We start from the raw sequence: 19,012 nt of genomic DNA on the forward strand, positions 1-19,012 counted from the left end.
CATCAAAGGTTAACAAAAAAAAAACCTTGTCTTACCTGACTTGTGAAGGGGCGCGCGCAAACACTAAACAGCCGGCGCGCGGGATTTCTCAAATCAACAAAAACCCTCTCTCAGCACTCCTTTTAAACAATCAAGTGCACGTAGTTCCATAAGTAGTAATAATAAAAAATTCCGGCCCTGCGAAAGTGATGTCAGCGAAGCGGTTGCGAAACCACCACTACAACTGCAAAGTGGGGAATGCAATGCTTAATTTATGGTTCGGATGCTCGATTTGAGGTGGTTCATTATTGACACGTATGTGCTGTTCTGTGTGTTGTATGGGTGATTTCAATGAATGTATGCACTGTTCGCTTCACTTTGCTGAGCGCTTGTAGCCTCTGGCTTACGGGGGTATGATCCATTGCTTTTTTTACTTGCTTACGGGGGTATGAGCCATTGCATTTTTGCTTGCTTATGGGGGCATGAGCTATTGCTGACGATGATAAATGCTTTTTTTTTTAGCGTGCTCTTTCTTCCAACGTACGCTGTTCTGTACGTTGAATGCGTGGTTCCAATGAATGTATGCACTGCTCGCTTCACTTTGCGGAGTGCTTGTCGCCTGTGCATTACGAGGGGGATGAGCCATTGCTGCTGCTGATAATTTCTGCTAAGGGAAGGACACGAAAAATGCCTTTGCTGTAATAATAATAATAATAATAATAATAATAATAATAAGTCGCAGTTCCGCCCGCAAGGCGAAGCATCAATTGCGATAGCAGAGAGAGAGAGAAAATGATTTAATGAAGCTCTCTACTAATTGCGATAGCAAATTAGTAGAGAGCTACACGGAGTAAGGATAGTAGTTTTATCGGCTGTGTAAACTTGGACACATTCGCTTACTAACTAAATTAACAAGCATGGTGTCAGCGCGCACAATCAAAGACTCGACGATCCCACTCAACGACCACAGACAAACGCTGTCAAACGTGGGTTCGTGGGGTCTATCGCTTCAACGGAAACTTAGCGGCGAAATCACAGCGCATGCACTGCTATGAGCCGTCTGCAGATCGCTTTCAAGATACGGTGCGGACGACCGCCGCAGCCGGTCAAAGTACAAGTACGCTCTTGCGGGCAGAGTAGAAGCCGCCTCCCCCCTCCCTCCCGCGGCCAGGGGAACTGGCCACTCAATCTCCCACGCGAAAGGAGGAAAGCGGGAAGGCAGCGCGGGAGGGAGGGGGGGCAGCTTCTACTCTGCCAACAACTGCGCTTGTACTTTGCGCCGGTGCGGGCTGTCGCGCGCACAGTATCTTGAAAGCGATCTCCACACGGCTCTGCCCTTTGTATGCGCTGTGCATTCGCCGCTCAGTTTCCGTTGAAGCGATAGACCGCACGAACCTTCGCTCGCTGCGGCGGCTGCGCTTGCTGCCAGCGTTTTGACAGTGGTTGTCTGCGGTCATCGAGTGTGATATATTCATGTTTGCTTGTGCGCGCTGACACCACACTTGTTATTTCAGTTAGTAAGCGAATGTGTTCAAGTTTATGCAGCCGATCAACCTACTATCCCTACTCCGAATAGCTCTCTACTAATCTGCTATCGCAATTGATGCTTCGCCGTTCGGGCGAAACTGCGACATTTTTTTTTATTCTCACCTCCCGGCCTTTTGATGTCAAAGGGCGAGCGGGTTCGTCATGGCACAAACACAACGCGCCTCTAACCATAGTTGCCCTTCAGTCACCTAATGACTAGCGCTACCAGCGGGGTAGTGCCTCCGGATGCTTTGCGGCAACTGTGGCGCAGTGAAAGTCGCCATGAAATCGGTCTATTCATGCTATAAAAAAGCTACTTAACAGGGAAACGCTTGACTTTTTACTTAAAACTTGCTAAAAAGACGCGTACTCTTTCTTCCCTTGAAAAAAAAAAGGCAAACGCAGGGTGGTTGAGAAGAGGTCTTAGGAGATCGCTTTGCCATACCTCTCGGTGAGTTGGCCGGCGTAGGTGGCGTCTCTATCGGCTTGGTCACGACCTGTTCCCGGCTACGCATCTCGTCCGGTGGCGCAGGCTCGGGTTTGGGACCCGGGTTGGCGCGGCGATCAGGCGGAGTTGCCGACTTCGTTTCCGAGGTGTTCGCCATTCGGGTTCCCGCCGCGTCTCGGTTCACCTGTATATTCTTTTGTTTATCTACGGTGGGACACTGCCGAAACGTGTCGACGCGCGGCGCTGGGTCCGTGTGAGAACAAAGGCTCTGGGCCTGCGAGAACGGCACCGGAAGCTTGGCGGGCTGGGATCAGGTGCGCTCCTGCGGATGTCCGTGTCACTCGATGCTGCGCAGGCACTACCCAGCAGCGTGTGTGGTATACTAGCTGTCGGCGCCGTCTCGCCCAGTCGGTGGGAGCGAATGCGCGGGCACCGTTGATGGTGACTTTTCCCACCGCCTGAGAAGCCTACTGAAGGACTACCGGAGGCCAGATATGCTTATTCCCCGCCATTTCCTTTTTATTCTTCATTCTGCGGGGTGTCTGGTGATGTCTCGCCGGCTGGAATCACGTCGTCGTTTCGTTCTCGACTGTCGGCTGCCGCGTCACATCCAGACATGCGGTGGTAGGTAATGTAGATGTATTTGCGTGACCAGAATGAAGCGGCTAGGTCTTCCAATTCTTAATGGCGGGCTTTTTCCAACGCTGCACGTGTGGCTAAAGTCAGTTTGGCACGAAAGTGCTTCGAAGCGAAAGAATGACCTCTGCAGCTAAAATTAAGTGTGTGCGCGCGTGTGTGTGTGAGAGTGCTACTTCTTCGAACACTTTTTTTTTAAAGACACGATATTTACTCGAATTATGTCAATGCAACCACGCTGTGACCCTGCTAGGTCACAGTGGAGTTGGAAACGAGCCGCCCTTCGAGGTTCCGCGTGCGTACGAGTTGAATTTAGCGAATATTTTGACAGCAGTTATTTCGATCTACATGGTCTTCGTCAAATGTGGAAATACAGAACAAGACTTTAATGATGATTTCTTTAAACTTTCCAATATAAACATGTGCTGTAAAGTTTGTAATTAAAAATGTAATTCGATGCAATCAGTTTAACCAGTGAATGTATTGTTTTCGTCGTTCTCGCAATTAATGTCCGCCTGACAGGTAACTCATCTGCAGTGACGTAGTTCGAGTTAATTTGTGGGCATTTTTATAAAGTGTTCGAACTAAAAAATGCAGACGACGTATTCCGCTGTAGCTATCTGCCTACTATCTGCCTTTGAGGGCGCGCCTCAATGGGTTACGCCTGCGGCATCCTGCCAATTTCTTATCCAATCAACTGGCACTGAAAGTTATACTGAATACATAAAGGTTCAACTGTATATTGTATTTTCTTTTCTTTTTATCTTTTTTTTTACTAAACGATACAGTTTACTCTCCACTTAACGAAGCATCAAACCGATTTTACCCCGCTCAAACGTAACTCACCTTACCTTTTTATTTTGGCTCAATGCTTGCTGCTGCATTTATAAGTTTCCGTAAAGTGCGGCACACTTTTGGTATACGGCAAGTGCCGTGTAGCTATAGCATACAATGGAAGTATAGAAAGTGCTAAAAGAACCTAAAGTGTTTAATTTCAAGTCCTGGCACTACACGCTTTCAATCTCTACTTACAGGTTGCCGACGGGGCAAAGTGTAGCGCCGAGCAGAAAAGGGCACGGAAAACAGTGTGAAGCAAACATGTGTCAGGTGTTTACAGTTCGGCACTTACGGCATCTTTAAAGGAAAAGCTTTGCGGGAGAACGCTAGCCAGCGTTTTGGAACCTCTTTGCCGAGAGAGGCAACATAAGCGAAGGGTGTTGAATACAACGTTCGAAGAACTAAATATGTAGTGGAGCAATCAACTCTTATTACAAAATTCTGAACACAAACGGCAATTTTAAGTTGGCTAGACGAAGGTCCCTCGTTATTGCCCAGGGAATGTAGCGCTCGGTCTAGTGCTCTTCGTGCTCGTCGACGTCCTCGTTTGAGTCCGTGCCGATATCCTCGCAGCCCTTCTCGAGGGTGGCCATCTCCTCACGGGCATCTGAGAACTCTCCCACCTCCATGCCTTCGCCCAGTCGGCCCCATGCCACGGCTGTCGCGTTGGACAACATGCAGACAGCACGCGGAACATTGGCCTGGTCTCCGCCGGGCACCACGGTAGGCGGCTGGTAGTGTATGCTCACCTTGAACCCTCTGGGATGGGGCGCCTCATACTAGATGGGGCGCCTGTTCTCGATGGCCGCAGTGGTAACTCTGACGTCCTTAGGCACCAAGTGGCCGCGGTACAGCATACAGTAAGCCTGATGTACTTGCCGTTGCGTGGATCGCACTTCACCATCTGGTTTGCCGGCTCGCAACACGAGTTGGTGGGCCCTTCACAATTACTGAGCACATAGGAGACAACACCTGCCGCTTGAGCATCTCAATTCCAGGAAAAAGCCTCGATAGACGTAAAAGAAATATATTTGGCGTTCTCGTGACACGCCTCAGGAAAAAGGATACGGCGGTTCGAACTGATCTGTCGATTATTTTTTTTTTCAGGTCCGAAGCGTGGCCGAGTATGAAGACAAAACGTGCGGATGAGCACTGGAGGGGAGAAAAATAGGAAGGTGGAATAAAACAGAAGCAAATAAAGTCGCTCGGAAAGACAGCCACGGGTCTGGTTCTTTCAACATCGATGTGCTCGTAGATAATATGTTCTATAGTAACTTGCTACACTGAGATGTCATAGAAACGAGTTGGTAATTTGGGAAATCACGCTTATCGCCAGACTTGCACACAGGAAGCACATTCGCGACCTTCGATGAAGTAGGAACTGTGCAGGTAGACAGTGATTTCTGAAAAATAATTGTAAGGTACTTGCTTAGTTGTGCAGAGAATAACTTACGAGAAAATTATTTGGAGTATTATTCGGATATTCATCGACCTCATTTCTTTTTCGTTCTTCCATCGTCGTCATTGCATCATTGCGTCATCGCCATACAGTCGTCGCCATGCTGTCATGGTCATGGCCGTACCTGGCGTGCGAGTGTCATAGCGAAGTGGGCCGATCCTGGATACATCTTGTATCGCATATAGCCCAAACAATGGAAGGCTCAGAATGACCACTACGGATTCCAAATAGAGGTATCTCTTCAGCAATACGGCATGTCGCTACATTGCTTGAATGCTAATCGTATTAACGACGACAAGCATTGTGCGATGAGTTCTTCAGTATATTTTCTAGAAATTAAACGCTTGATCTATAAGCTTCCGTCGTGCGCCTCGGCGAGTTGATGATGATGATGATGATCCTTCACCATGGCTCGCACCCACTGAGGGGGATAGGCCAAGAATCGGGCGGCAGTAGGTAGCTAAAAAAAAAAAATCTTTTTGACAATGGAGAAGAAAAGGAAGCGAACAGCAGGGTGTCCGTTTCGTCGCTCAGCTTCAGACGTTCGACGTTTTTTCGACGTTTTCGACGTTTTTTTTCGTCGCTCAGCTTCAGACGTTTTTTCGTTCTGTCTGACGCTCCTGCCTCGCCGCTGCTCGCCGCTCGCCTGCTGTCTTCGTCTGCTGTCCTGTCTCGGGTGTGGTCAAGTATCGGGCGGCGGTTATCTATTGCTCTTTTAACGTCTCGATTGTTCTTTTGATTCATTTATCGATCTTTTTTCTTCACCTTTAGGATTATTGTGTCGCGAGTGTAAAGTCAGACTAACCTGATGTCTCTTTCTTCCCCCGGTCAAGGGCATTCCCCTTGGCTAGCCTCAATCCCTTCCCGAGAGTGGCCAATAGACTCTTTTTTACGCAGTGGCAACAAAAGTGTCCCTGTGGCTCTTGTGCCTACAAATGGGGGATCGATTCAGATGAAGAATCCGAAAGCGATTCAGGTGGAGCTTCGAAAGGCCTCCTCCCAGTTCCAAAAGATCACCGAGGTCCGCCAGTTTGGTCGCGGTGGTATTCTTTGCTGCTCATCGGATCCGGAGTGCGTTCGGGACCTTCTAAACTGTTCTGAATTCGCATCGAATCCGGTGAGCCCGTTTATTCCACCACACCTTGCATGCTCGAAAGGCTTAGTTCGTGGGGTCGACGCGAGCCTGGACCCCTCAGAAGTGCTAGACTTATTTTCAGTTGCTGGAGCTGTATCCGTATACCGGTGTAGCCGAATTATTGAGAACAGGAAGTCACCTACGGAGTCGGTGATTGTTACGTTCGCGGGAACAGTTCGTCCAACTGAAATCAAGGCATGGCCCCTGATATACAGAGTAGAGCCACTTTCCCCAAGACCACTACAGTGCTTGAAATGTTGGCGCTACGGGCACACTATAAAAGGATGCAGATCGGTTACTCGATGCCGCCTATGTGGAGAGAATCACGACAGCACAGAATGTAAGTCGCAGGAAGAAAACTGCTGCCTATGCAATGAAGCACACCCTGCAGACTATTCAAACTGTTCTGCAAAGGAACGAGAATTAAGAATACTAGAAGTGGTGGAACGCAGGCGTTGCTCACGTAGGGAAGCAGTTACAGAAGTTCAGGGAAGATCCCAGGGCTACGCAGGCGTAACAGCTCGTCACACCGCTAGTATGGATGTTTCTCTATCCAAGGCCATAGCAGAGGCAGTAGAGAAAGCTATGGAAAAGGCAATGGAACGACTTGCAACAACTCTTTTTGAGTCCTTGACACAAATGATGACTAGCCAGATGGCGCAGGTCATTGGTGCAGCCTCTACCCAATCTCCTGCATACCAGGTTGCAAATGTACTAAACATAACTCAAAAACAAACATTGTCATCAAACTCGTCAGCTGACTCCCCTTGCGCAGGACCTTCTACTCAAGTAGAACGGACGGAACCGGAACCCCTAACGGAAGAGTATGAAGACTACCAGGATGTAGACATGGAACACAAAAGTCTAAAACGCACACGATCTCCTCCCCACAAAATTTCTTCAAAGTCAAAAACTCAAAAATATGAAAAAGTGAACCTTTCCAAGAAGGACTTTTTGAAAGAGACTATTTTGGATCAGGCGGTTTCCGCTACCGTTCTATCTTCACCATAGGGTCTCTACAAATCTTGCAGTGGAATTGTCGTTCAATTGTTTCTGCTACTACAGATCTATCGTATATTTCTTCTCAATTTTCTCCAGACATCATTATCTTACAAGAAACCTGGCTTTCAAATGGTCAAAAATATTCTCTAAAATATTATCGAATGTTTCGTTTGGATCGGCCTGCCAGAGGTGGTGGCGTTGCTTTCTTGGTTTCAAATAAATTTAGTCACAAAGCAACGATATCGTTTCAAAGAATGTCTACCGAATGTGAAATTTTAGCATTAGACATTTCACTCCCAGACTGCTCCCCTTTTACCTTAGTTAATTTATATTTCCCAGCAGGAGTGCAGGATACATTTTCTCTAGACACCGTATTAGCTTCCTGCAGAAAAGACATAGTATTCGCTGGTGACTTTAATTCACACCATGTATCTTGGGGTTTTAAAACTGATTCAGAAGGAAAACGCCTGTGGGAATGGACTCTTGATAATAATCTATCTTGTCTAAATTCAAAAGTTATTACGTTTCTTCGCGGACAGTCTCAATCGGCTATAGATCTCACTTTCTCCAGCTCATCTTTAGCTATATCATCGTGGAATACTATAGACTGTGCTACGAACAGCGACCACCTCCCAATTATTTTTCAAATTGATTTCCCTGTGATTTCTCTTAGAAGGAAAAATAACTCATTTATAAACTATAACAAACTTCAAAAAGACTTGAAGTCTACGATGCTTTCACGTACGGCTATGCAAGAGGATATTAGGGCTCTGAGCCTCTGTGCAGTTTTAAAGCGTTCCGCGAAGAATGCAACAGTTAATTTAACCTGCAACACAGGTAAACCATTAAGTCCGTGGTGGAATTCAGATTGCGCGAGGGCCCACCGAAAACGAAAAGCTGCCTGGAAGCAACTTCTTTGTAATCAATGTCCAAAGAATTGGAGTGATTACCAATTTGTTGCTGCAACATTCAAGCGTACGATAGGTAAAGCCAAAGAGGAGTATGATATGAATAAATACAATCATCTGTCTAAATCAAAAAACAAAAAAGCCCTTTTAGGTTTTTACGCTCTCGAAAAATGATTCCAGTTCCAGCAAATATTGTCTCTTCCGTGCTTTCGCCACGTGAATTATCCGAATTATTAGAAAATATTGGAAAAGGACTGAAAGATAGGTTCACTTCAATCATTCCACCGTACATAGTGAAACCGTTACCACTAGAGGAATTTAGGGAAGTCACAACACAAGAACTGGCGGATGTTGTTCGCTATCTGCCTTCTTCAGCGCCAGGACCAGATGGAGTTACCACAGCCGTGATAAAAATTCTGTATGAATTGTCCCCAGAAGAAATTTTGAATATGGTAAATTACTCTTTAAAAAATGCGTGGGTACCTTCAGCATGGAAACTTGCTAAGGTAATTCCGATACTTAAAAAACAGGGAGGTCGATATGATTTAGATAATATTAGACCAATTTCCCTAACATCAAACTTAGTTAAACTAATTGAACGAATTTTAAATTGTCGAATTACGACCTACATTTCTGAAAACTTAATACTTAGCCCCTGTCAAATTGGTTTTAGATCAGGGTGCTCGATTTGGTGTGCGCACGTAGATTTAGAGAGTCGCATAAAACTTGCTCGTCGCCGAAGAGAATATTCAGCATTAGTGACCCTGGATCTAGCAAAAGCTTATGATTCCGTGGAACATAGCATACTGATAAAGCAATTAGAGAATTACAGGTTTCCGAAATACATCACGGCGTGGTTGTCAGAATTTTTAAGGGAAAGAGAGTTCTACTGTTTTCAAAACGGATGTTCATCGTCTAGGTATAAGCAACAGAGGGGAGTACCACAAGGATCAGTATTATCTCCTGTTTTATTTAATATATTTTTAAGCTCCATCCCGCTGCTCCAGGACATTCATGTGTACGTTTATGCTGATGACATCGCTTTTTTTGCATCGAATGCTGATCTACATTCACTTTATCAAATGTTACAAAATTACTTATCTATGCTTGAAACTTGGATTGAAACCATACATATGTCTCTGAACGTTAGTAAAAGTGCACTCCTTCTCTTTCCTTTAGATGTTCCCGTTCACATTTCACTGATGTATCGTCAAGAGTTCATTCCTCAGGTGGATTCTCTTAAATATCTGGGAATTACATATGATGGAACACTAAACTGGAAAAGCCACATTGATAACGTCGCGTTTAAGGCAACTCGGGCTGTAGGATGGTTGCGTAAAATCAGTAACCGACGATACGGGCTGCGAAGAAACACATTAATTATGATATATAAAATGTATGTCCGACCAATCATGGAATTTGGCTGTGTCTTATTTTCTGGGTGTCCAGCTTATAAAATTAAACCTTTGGTACTATTAGAAAAGGAAGCTCTGCGTTTGTGCCTTGGACTCCCTAAGTTTGTTGCAAACAACGTTCTGTATATGGAAGCGCGACTACCATGTTTAATTAGTAGATTCCAAATCCTTACTGTCCAAACGTACCTAAAGTTTTACGATTCTCCCCAAAGAAGATCAATGTATGTTTTCATTAATGAACCAAGTACGTTTTTTAATACTCATTGGTCGCGACTGCACACCCCTCAGATCGTATTCGTACAGGCACAGCTATCACCACTGAATGTACAAATTCAATGTATTCACCCAATAAGTCAATCCAAGAAAATCCTCCAAATTGAATTTGACGATATCTTCCCCTCGAATGCTAAACTAATGCCATTCCAATATTTAAATGACCAATTACAAGATTACCTCTCTCACCAGGAAACAAACAATATAATAGCCACGGACGCTTCAATGTTAAACGAAAAGGCTGGCGTAGGCATCTTTTCTCCTTCTCTTAGTTGGTCCTTTTCTATTCGCCTTCCGGATTACACGACTATTTTCATAGCAGAATTATTGGCGATTGTTTTAGCACTGCGCAAACTACCCCCGAATCAATTATCAGCTGTCGTAGTAACAGACTCTCGGTCGGTATGTGTGTCGCTTTCCTCGGCAACGAATTCAACTATCTTAAATGTGTTTCAAAATTTAATCCCTACAACGTTACAAAAATTAATTTACTCTGGGTTCCTGGACACTGCGGTTATACATAAACGAAATGGCAGATTTATTAGCCAGAACATCTTTAAATGGACCTGTGCTTCATATTTTACCGGATACAGCTTACGTCACTGCATCGAGATTCAGAACGTTTAGCCTACGAAATGACTTAATCAAATTATCGCTGATCCCATCTACAGACTTTCAGCATCTCGGTTTTGGCTGGAATAATCAGTGGTGTCCTTCTCGGCAGTTAGAAGTTACATTCTCCAAATTACGCTGTCGCATCCCGGAATTGAATTTCTATTTACACAGAGCTGGTCTGACGATGTCCCCTCTGTGCCAAAATTGTAAAGAAATTGAAACAATAGACCACTACTTTTTATCATACCGACGTTATTCAAACCAGCGAACGAAATTACTCGAAGCTCCACTCTGCAAAATTGGATTAAGATTAAGTACACCAGTATTATTATCATTTGGGGCCTCCTCCCTCGGCTATTGTCACAGAGACGTTTGTTGCGCAGTCTTTCAATTTTTAACAGAAACAAGACGATTACCCTGTTAATTATAGTAACCTTATTCTACCTATCAGATCAGTATTCACTTCACTGAAATTTGTTTCTCCAAATTCGTTAGTAACATTGTATTTTTTCTGACCTTGATAATAACTATATTTTTCACCTTTCGGTTAGTCTGACTGCTCGTTGGCACAATACTCTAGGTATACAAAATTTTCTTTGTTTTTGATTGTGCCTTCTTTACTTTGCGTATCTCGGCGAGTTGTCGCGAAGAGAAGAAGATCCGCACCGAAAGCGCGCGCACTTGTCACGAAGAGGAAGAGAACATCGAACGTGCCGAAGGCGCGCGCACCGTTGGGCCCCGCGGGTGGCCGCGTCCACAGCCGGCGAGATGTCCGTTGACGATGAACAGCCGGGGTCCGCGGCGGGCGTCAGCGGCATGTTTGACAAGGACTTCGTGGTGGAGAGCGTGCTGAACTACATGAGCACCGAGGAGCTCTTCACGTGCGCGGAGGTGAACCGACTGTGGCAGTCGGTTGCCCTGTCGCTGCTGAGGAAGAAGCTTATCTCCGTCTCCATATGCTGTTCACCGGTGAGCCACTGCTTTTATACTTAGGGCCGCAAACGCGTGCTTCAGAGTTGAAACCCAGGTCAGGCAGCTTCACAGAAATTCCCACCGAAGCTTTACTCGCATCTTTTTGAGCTGTACAGATAAGATGACGCTGCAATTACGCAGATAGTCTATGTCAGTAGCGTTTCGAGGCTATAGTTATCGAAACAAGATCTGTTGTGGGGTCGTGTTGCAGGGTTCCTGCAGATTGTGGGATGCCCCAAAGCTCAGGTAAATGAGAAACGCGCCTGTTCATTTCAATTTATGTGGGCCTTTGAAGCGGCGAAAGTACTGCAGGGGCGACGATGCGCGGGACCGCGACAAGTTCGGTCGATGCGAGCAGTGACTCGGAAGCTTTGGACAGGCTTTAGAGAAAACCGAAAAGAAGCGCGGGCCGAAATTGTAGTTCTGACTAAGCGGTTCAGAGAATATCTCTGAGGAACGTTCGTCTGTGAGGATTTTTCAAAAAGTTGCAACGACAGCGGAATTACAAAAAAAAAAGGGGGGGGGGGGCGAAACACGCACGCGCACACACTGAGGTGCGAAAAAAAATAACTGCGCTATGTGCGAAAGACGGCCGGGCGATACCGCGCTGCACCTCACCGAGCGATATTACCTCACCGCGATATTACTACCCCTTGGCAGTTGTCATGCCATCGTGGTCGTCACAGTCGTCATTCCAGCTTCATCCGATTCTCATCATATATCCGATTCTCATTCACCGTCGTCGTCATGGACTCGTCCTCATCGTATTGTCCTAATTTTGTCGACGTCACGCTGTCGTCGTTATACTATCATACGCCCCGCAAATTTACCGGCTACAATTCAATTGCAATATGTGCCGTAAAGTAAATAATTAATGCGTTAATTGGTGATTTTTTAGTTAATTGAATAAGTGTTTCGATTTTTCGTGCATTTAATGTCCGCATATCTGAATATAATCCAGCGCAAGGACTAGAATTATGTGATCTGCAACAAGTGATTTTTAAAAAATTTCGGAAAATTAAAAAAAAAAGATTATCCCGTAGTGAATCAACGCAGTGGCAGCAATTCTGTCCAGATGAGTGGGTGCATGAATAGAATACTATAGAAGAAAAAGCAAAGGCGAATCGTAAAGATGGTCATTAGTATATTCGCCGCCTGTGGCGCCTTTTATACAGCTCTGAAGAAAAGCTGGGACCAGTGCCGTGTTCGCGGCTGGGATATAAAGAGCATGTTACGTGGGAGGCGCCAGGGACTCAAATGTGTTGTCGCCACCCGAAATTGACTTTTCATATCCATATGCCTGCCGCGGAGAAGCACGTTATGTGAGGGGTATTCTTTTTTTTTCTTTTTTGTGCATTTCGAACAGACCTTTGTTTTAATCTCACGCAATATTATGTTATAGCGCAATTCTGCCTGTTAAGGTGGACTGCCTGAAGAGACGTACGCACATTACCTGCATGAAACATCGCAGCGTCTCTTCCTCCCCCCCCCCCCACCCGGTAGCTAATTAATATACCCACTAATTGACTCTAGCTCTAATGGTGCACTTTAACTCGCACGTTCTGATTGGTTCTGATTGCGAAACTGCAGCCTTGGTTTGTCATCGTCTCCCTGTGCCGGCCTTTCAGTTTGCCTTTACTCCAGCAGCGGCGACTGGCTGAGTGGCCTGCTCACCAAAGGCTTCTTATCGACTGCAGCTGTCACAAAAGGCTGCCGAAAAAAAAAAAGTTCTCTTTACGACGGGCGCGACGGGTGCTGTGCACCGATGAGTCGATCCTTGCTGCCGGCCTGCCATTTCGGCGACTGAGCAATGCGTTTGTGTCCGCGCTCGCAGGAATCAGACCCGCCGGGCCCGGAGCCAGTGCAGGACAGGCTGCACGCGTGCGTCGAGGTCATGTGCTCAAAGTTCGCGCGCTATCGCAACATCGCGCGCCTGGCCGGCATGCGGCCATCCCTGGTGTTCCTGTCCTACCACGCTGACCTCAATGAAGACAGGAGGGGTAAGCGCGCGCTGTGCTTTCGGGCCGCCAGGCCTGCGCGAGAAGAGCTGCAGGAAAATTTCGCTCACGGAACACTAAAAAAAGTGGTCGCAGTTTCACCTGAAAGGCGAAGCATCAATTGCGATAGCAAACTTGTAGAGAGCTATACGGAGTAATGATATTAGCTTTATCAGCTGTATAAACTTGGACATGCAGCAGCATCGGCAACACGCAGAACTGTTGTCGACGCCATCGGCGTTTTGCCCGCGTTCGCTCAAAATGCGTGCGGCGTTGGTGACTGTTGCCGGAGCCTGTGATGTAAATAGGCACTTGGTGCCGCAGCTAAACGTCGCCTCTCTTCCCTCCCCCTCCCCCACGGCTTCTCGCGCGTCGGAAGAAGGTGCGTTTGCTCTACATATATGGTGATTGTAAAGGAGAAAAGAGACGCCTACTTCTGCAGCCCTTAAGCGAGCACGGCGCGGAACGCGCGTTTGTTCTCCGCCGTGCGTTCACTCCCCGTGAAAGACGCGCCCCTCGCGCCCTTTCACTCGCACATACAGCGTTCGGCGCGCGGCGACGATTTCTTCTCCAAATGACGTCATACGGAACCTCACGGCGACGGCGACGGCTACGGCGACGGCTACGGCGACGGCGACGCCGACGGCAGAAATCTGCTTTTGAGTGTCCATATAATTGCTATCGCAATAAAAAGCGACGCTATACAATTTTAGATTGGTAAAGTATTGTTAATTTTTTTTTTCATTTGAGTAAAAAGGGTTTGGCAGCCAAACACCTCTTTCTTCAATTTCACGATGGAACCTCATCGTCGTTCCGTCAGTGTGACGTTGCGGATTTCAATTTCCTCTAGTGTTTGGGCAGTTTGGGTGCAGGAAGGAACGTGCTAGGTTGAGCCTTTGGTATATTTACAATCCACTGAGGTGATCCTCATTCACCAATAAACAAAACTAGACCCGAGAGCAGACGCTTTGAAAATCCACGTCGCGATGAGCTGATGCATGATGTAAAAACTTCGGGGCGACGTTGCCGCCTTTACACCTGCGCTATTTGTGGTTTTGCCATGCATCTTTCGAAGAGGGTAAGTGTGGCCGCTCTGCTATTGCGGAAACCTAGTTTATTAATACAGCTCAACTAAATTTGCCTCTTTAGTGCCCCTCTATAATGATGCTTAAAGTGCATGGCTGTCGCCAAGCCTCTCAATAATCGAATGCGTTATCTGTGTTGCATGCCCTATACTGACGCTTTGCAGAACGTAAGTGTTCCTGTATATATATATATATATATATATATATATATATATATATATATATATATCCCCTCTTTGATCACATAAGTGCATGCGGTCATTGTGCCCCACCAGATGGGGTTTGTCGGTCAGCATGTACCAAATAATAATGATGGTGGCTGCCGAATGCTGTAAGTCATGACGCAGCCCGTGCTCACATACCATGCCTGCATATATCTGCGTGCCCAGTGGTCGACTGCGTGCGCGAGCTGCTCCCCTTGAGTTCGGTCATCGTGTACTTCAAGTTGGAGCTTATCCGAATGGCCGACGACTCCGATGACAGCTCACACGAAGGTGTGTTCGGCGAGTTCCTGTTCCACGCCGACCCAATCGTACGACCCGAGCCGAGCGACGACGACCAGCAGCAACCACCGCCGCCGCCGGACAGCCTGTCCCCGGGTGAGCACTCTACAATCAAGGAACTAGTTGGCTGCCGTAGAGCGACCGATACGAGCCAGTGGGAGGGATGACGCGCTAGCCCAATAGAACTTCGTTGTGCTCTCTGGTCACGTATACGCACTGTGTGCAGTACTGCAGACAGCTAGTCTTTCCAGATCTGTTTGCATCACATAGAACGGCGCCACGAATGCGAAGGTTGAGATCAGCTAAAAGGACAGTGTTCTCAAATGGGGGCGAAGGCAAGTTCCGTTGTCGAAAGTTGAATCCGGGCTGACGCTTCCCTGTTCTCCCGCTATTGATCACATCCTGGAATGTTGTCTCCAAGGAATGTTATCTCTAATTAGTTCCTTAATCTATAGAGAGGAGGGAGTGGCGCAGCATTATCAGCCCAAGTGTAAGAGAGAAATACGGTCTCAACAGCGTGGACATTCAGGAGAGAGAAAACGATTTATTGGTAGGACATGTCGGTATATTGGCTGCTCGAGAACCCGTTACTTGTGCTGGCAACACTGTCCAAATAAACAAAGATGGCTAACACATCCAGGTTCACGGCGGCTCTTTCGCTTGGTGCTGCGCTCACGTTTCTTGTTTGTGGCGTCGAATCAAGGTGTTTCGTCGAAGCCGAAATGGTCCTTGCTGCCGATCACCTTACTAAGGCGAAAACCTTATATGTGTCATCGTTGAGTCGACCTTCAACACCTTGAGCGAAAACCGTGTCGTCGACGCGAAATCGTGCACGATGGCAAATTGGTGTCGCGAGTTACGTATACTACACCAACCCGGCATCGTGTCTTGCCTACATGCAAACGCTCACGCAACAATTTTGGTGTGCGGGTCACCGTCGTCACCGTGTTAATTAAGATAGAGTTAATTCATGAGCTCGAACCCACGACCTTCGGTGGAAGTCGAGCCCTCCAGCTTATGTGGGAGTCGAATCCACCAACTTTGGCGTTAAGGCGAAGGTAATCAAGGCACACTTAATTATTATAGAGTTAATTAAGGCACTCGAACCCATGACCATTGGTGTTAATTACCTAGGACGAAGTTAATTTTAAGGCACAGTTAATTAAGGTAGCATCAATTAAGGCACTCAAACCCGCGACGACGGAAAAAAACAAGTAATAAGAAGTAACAACGCATTCGAATGAAAATGTCAAGTAATTTAATGAACGTCACTTGCGGCGCGCAGGCTTTCGCCTTCACCCTCTTTGGCGTATGCTAAAGTGAGTCAGTTTTTTTAGATCTGTCTAAAAGATTTCAGTGACGAAAGCGTGGAAATAGTTGCACTGTACGTGCAAATGTCCGGCCTGCCCAGCGAGGCGCATCATATCTTTTTTTGAAGACAAATGGCCTTTAAAACGAGTCGAAGGTTAAAAATGGGAAGTGTCTGTGTGTAGCGGGCCTCCGAAAGGTGCAATCACTTGTTCGAGGCGTTGCTCCACTGCTACAGGTATACGATACTTGACTGTTATCGACCTTCATAGGTGACTCCGCACTGCGACTTGTGTTGAAATATACAGGGTGTTCATTTTAAAGTTTTATGGAATTTTAAAGATTGCCTGTGGCAGGTAGCATAATTCTTATCGTTGAGCTAGGTTATTCGAAGGGGCGGAGGTCAGTAGCACGAGAAATCGAAACACATATTTAACTAATTAACCAAAATTTCACAAATAATTTCTTAGTTAATTACTTTACGACACATATTGCAATTTACGAATTGTAGCCGGTGAGTTTGCAAGACGCATCCACTTGCAAGGAATTTCCTGGATGACACCAGTTTCGAAATATTATTTCCCAAAGTGTGGGGCAATATGCATGGGCGTTCCAGTTACTTTTGTGCTTCATGTATAAATCAGATTTTTGGTAAAAAGTAAGTGAAACAACAATGTATTTTTACGGCAAGCTTGATGCCGCATATCTCCAAACTGGTGTTCTGGAAATTAATTCTAAGTGGATACGCCTGACAAGATCACCGGCTACAATTCGTAAATTGGAATATGTGTCGTAATGTAATTAACTAAGAGTAAATTAGTGAATTTTTGTTAATTAGTTGAATATGTGCTTCGATTTCTTGTGTACTAGTGTCCACCTCATCCAGTATCCCAGTTCAATGATAACAACTACGTTTCCTGCCACAGGCGATTTCTAAAAATTCCGTAAAACTTAAAACTGAACACCCGGTATATATCCCATATCTATAGCATCTCACAATATATAGGCAGTAACGTCTGTCGTGCTTTCAGAAGCTAAATACGGATATTCTGCACCGATAGAACGAGGCTAATAACTGGAAACAAATTAGAGTTCCCTTTATCAGATTCGGGTCCGTTTCTCGTTTGTCAGTCGGGGCGCACCTTTCTTTTTGTAGTTAGCTTATACATGTGATAAAATGATCTGCGTCCGATAACTGGCGCTTGTTTATGCTCGCAGTACGCAGTGTTTCGAGTTAGGCCCGGGCTTGGGAACACAGCATACACTTTGCTGCCGGCCGTAGGAATAAGTTGACAACCAATCGGACCAAGTTGTTTCTTCCTACAGGTTTCCAAATGTAGCGATGGTTTTTCTTTTGGGCAAGTCATTGTATTAGTGTAAATGCATGACTTGGAAACGTATTGAACCAGTTGGAATGAAATTTAGCTGTGTGCACAGTGTCGAAAAGCAAGCTAGCGGCTCTGTGCGCCGGTCGAACACACCAAAGCTGGAACGAGCGCTGTTTGTTGTTGCTTCTAAATTTCTTGCGAGCAAATAAACTGACAAATCAACGCACTGAATGGGAGAACAGCATCTTCTGCTTGCAACGCTAAACTAAGCATGTATGAAAACGGTATGTCACTTCGCGGCATAGCATGTGTCATGATCAACTTCAGACCTTCTGACGTAGTTATAATACCTGTTATACAGTGCCTGCAGACAAAAGTACATTAGCGAGAATATTCCCGCTGCTTAAAGCATTAGTAACACTAATGCTGGCTCAGAAAAGTATGAATGCACAAAACTAAATGAAGCTTAAGCGTACATCGCTATAATTTATTAAAGCGCCTGCCTAACAAGGAACACGCCGCGATTTAAAATGCCAGCAAGATATTTAAATAAATAAAAATAAATCAATACTTTACGCGCCGGGTAGAAAGAAAGAAGTTCCGAATGAAGTGTTTCGAACAAACGGGTATAATATCAGTGACCTTTTCCGAATGCTGAAGTTTCTTATCCAAGTCGCTCTCCAACGCGCGTTGTCTGCTTCTTCGGGAAAAGCTGGAATGATACGTTGCTGTCTTTCCGCCGCGATGACACGCGTGTTAAATCAAATCAATCTTCATTTTCCAGTAAAGAAACAGAACTGGATGGTCATTTTGGGCTAAAAGCTACGAGAGTAGCTTGACGGGGCCCAAAAGACCTTACATGGCAACATCAACTTGGCACATGATCAAACACTGTAGTAGATATATACATATATGTGGGGGAAAAAACAATAATAGCCATGACTGCATTACAAATAAGTATGTCATAGTGCACCGTAGTAATGACAGCAAATGCATATACAGAAGAGAAAAAGATGCGTTTCTGCAAGAGCGAAAAAAGAAAAACATTTGGACACTAGGGAAACAAGATTTTACCTTTAAAAAATCTAAAAAACGCATGGAAAGAAAAGACAACGAAAACAAAATATTATAACTGAAACAAAATATCATAACTGAACAAAATATTGTCGGAGTTGCTTCCTACTGTAACCTGCAATATTTACATATTTGTTGAGAATGAACGGTAAGTTGCAGGCTAGCGATTGATGTTTGTCGCAGTATGTACGGAAAGGTGGAGTAATCCATTCGTTAGAATTCCTAGTGTTTAGCTGAGCTGACGGTGTTTTAAGCATGCTAGACGTTCAATGAAGTTATTTACTAATGTATGAGAAAAATTGCATCACATATAATAAAGGTATGTGTAAAGGTGATCTACTCTGACAATATTAAACAATTTATATACATCTCTAGTCGTAGACAAAGGTTCCGGTTTCCGATGTGACGAATAATATTTTTCTGTAATATCAAAAGTCTGTATTTTGGCTTTAGTTGTCGTACACCAGACCAATGCACAGTAGTTTAGGTGTGAATTGAAAAGAGCGTAATA

At 45.5% G+C, this 19,012-nt stretch overlaps 1 protein-coding gene and 1 long non-coding RNA gene across 2 annotated transcripts; both read left to right on the forward strand.

The window, feature by feature from the left end:
• The first annotated feature begins 1,957 nt into the window (after positions 1–1,957).
• On the forward strand, positions 1,958–4,643 carry LOC125942648 (uncharacterized). The gene is made up of 3 exons (XR_007465284.1): positions 1,958–2,578; positions 4,001–4,150; positions 4,535–4,643. It is a non-coding gene; the product is annotated as an uncharacterized LOC125942648 (long non-coding RNA).
• A 6,359-nt stretch (positions 4,644–11,002) lies between these two features.
• LOC119449309 (uncharacterized) lies at positions 11,003–14,958 on the forward strand. The gene is made up of 3 exons (XM_037712481.2): positions 11,003–11,203; positions 13,041–13,206; positions 14,678–14,958. Exons 1-3 carry the CDS (start codon positions 11,003–11,005, stop codon positions 14,956–14,958), a joined length of 648 nt encoding a protein of 215 aa, XP_037568409.1.
• The last annotated feature ends 4,054 nt before the right edge of the window (positions 14,959–19,012 follow it).

Source organism: Dermacentor silvarum, chromosome 1 (assembly GCF_013339745.2).
Source record: "Dermacentor silvarum isolate Dsil-2018 chromosome 1, BIME_Dsil_1.4, whole genome shotgun sequence".
Classification (NCBI taxonomy): domain Eukaryota; kingdom Metazoa; phylum Arthropoda; class Arachnida; order Ixodida; family Ixodidae; genus Dermacentor; species Dermacentor silvarum.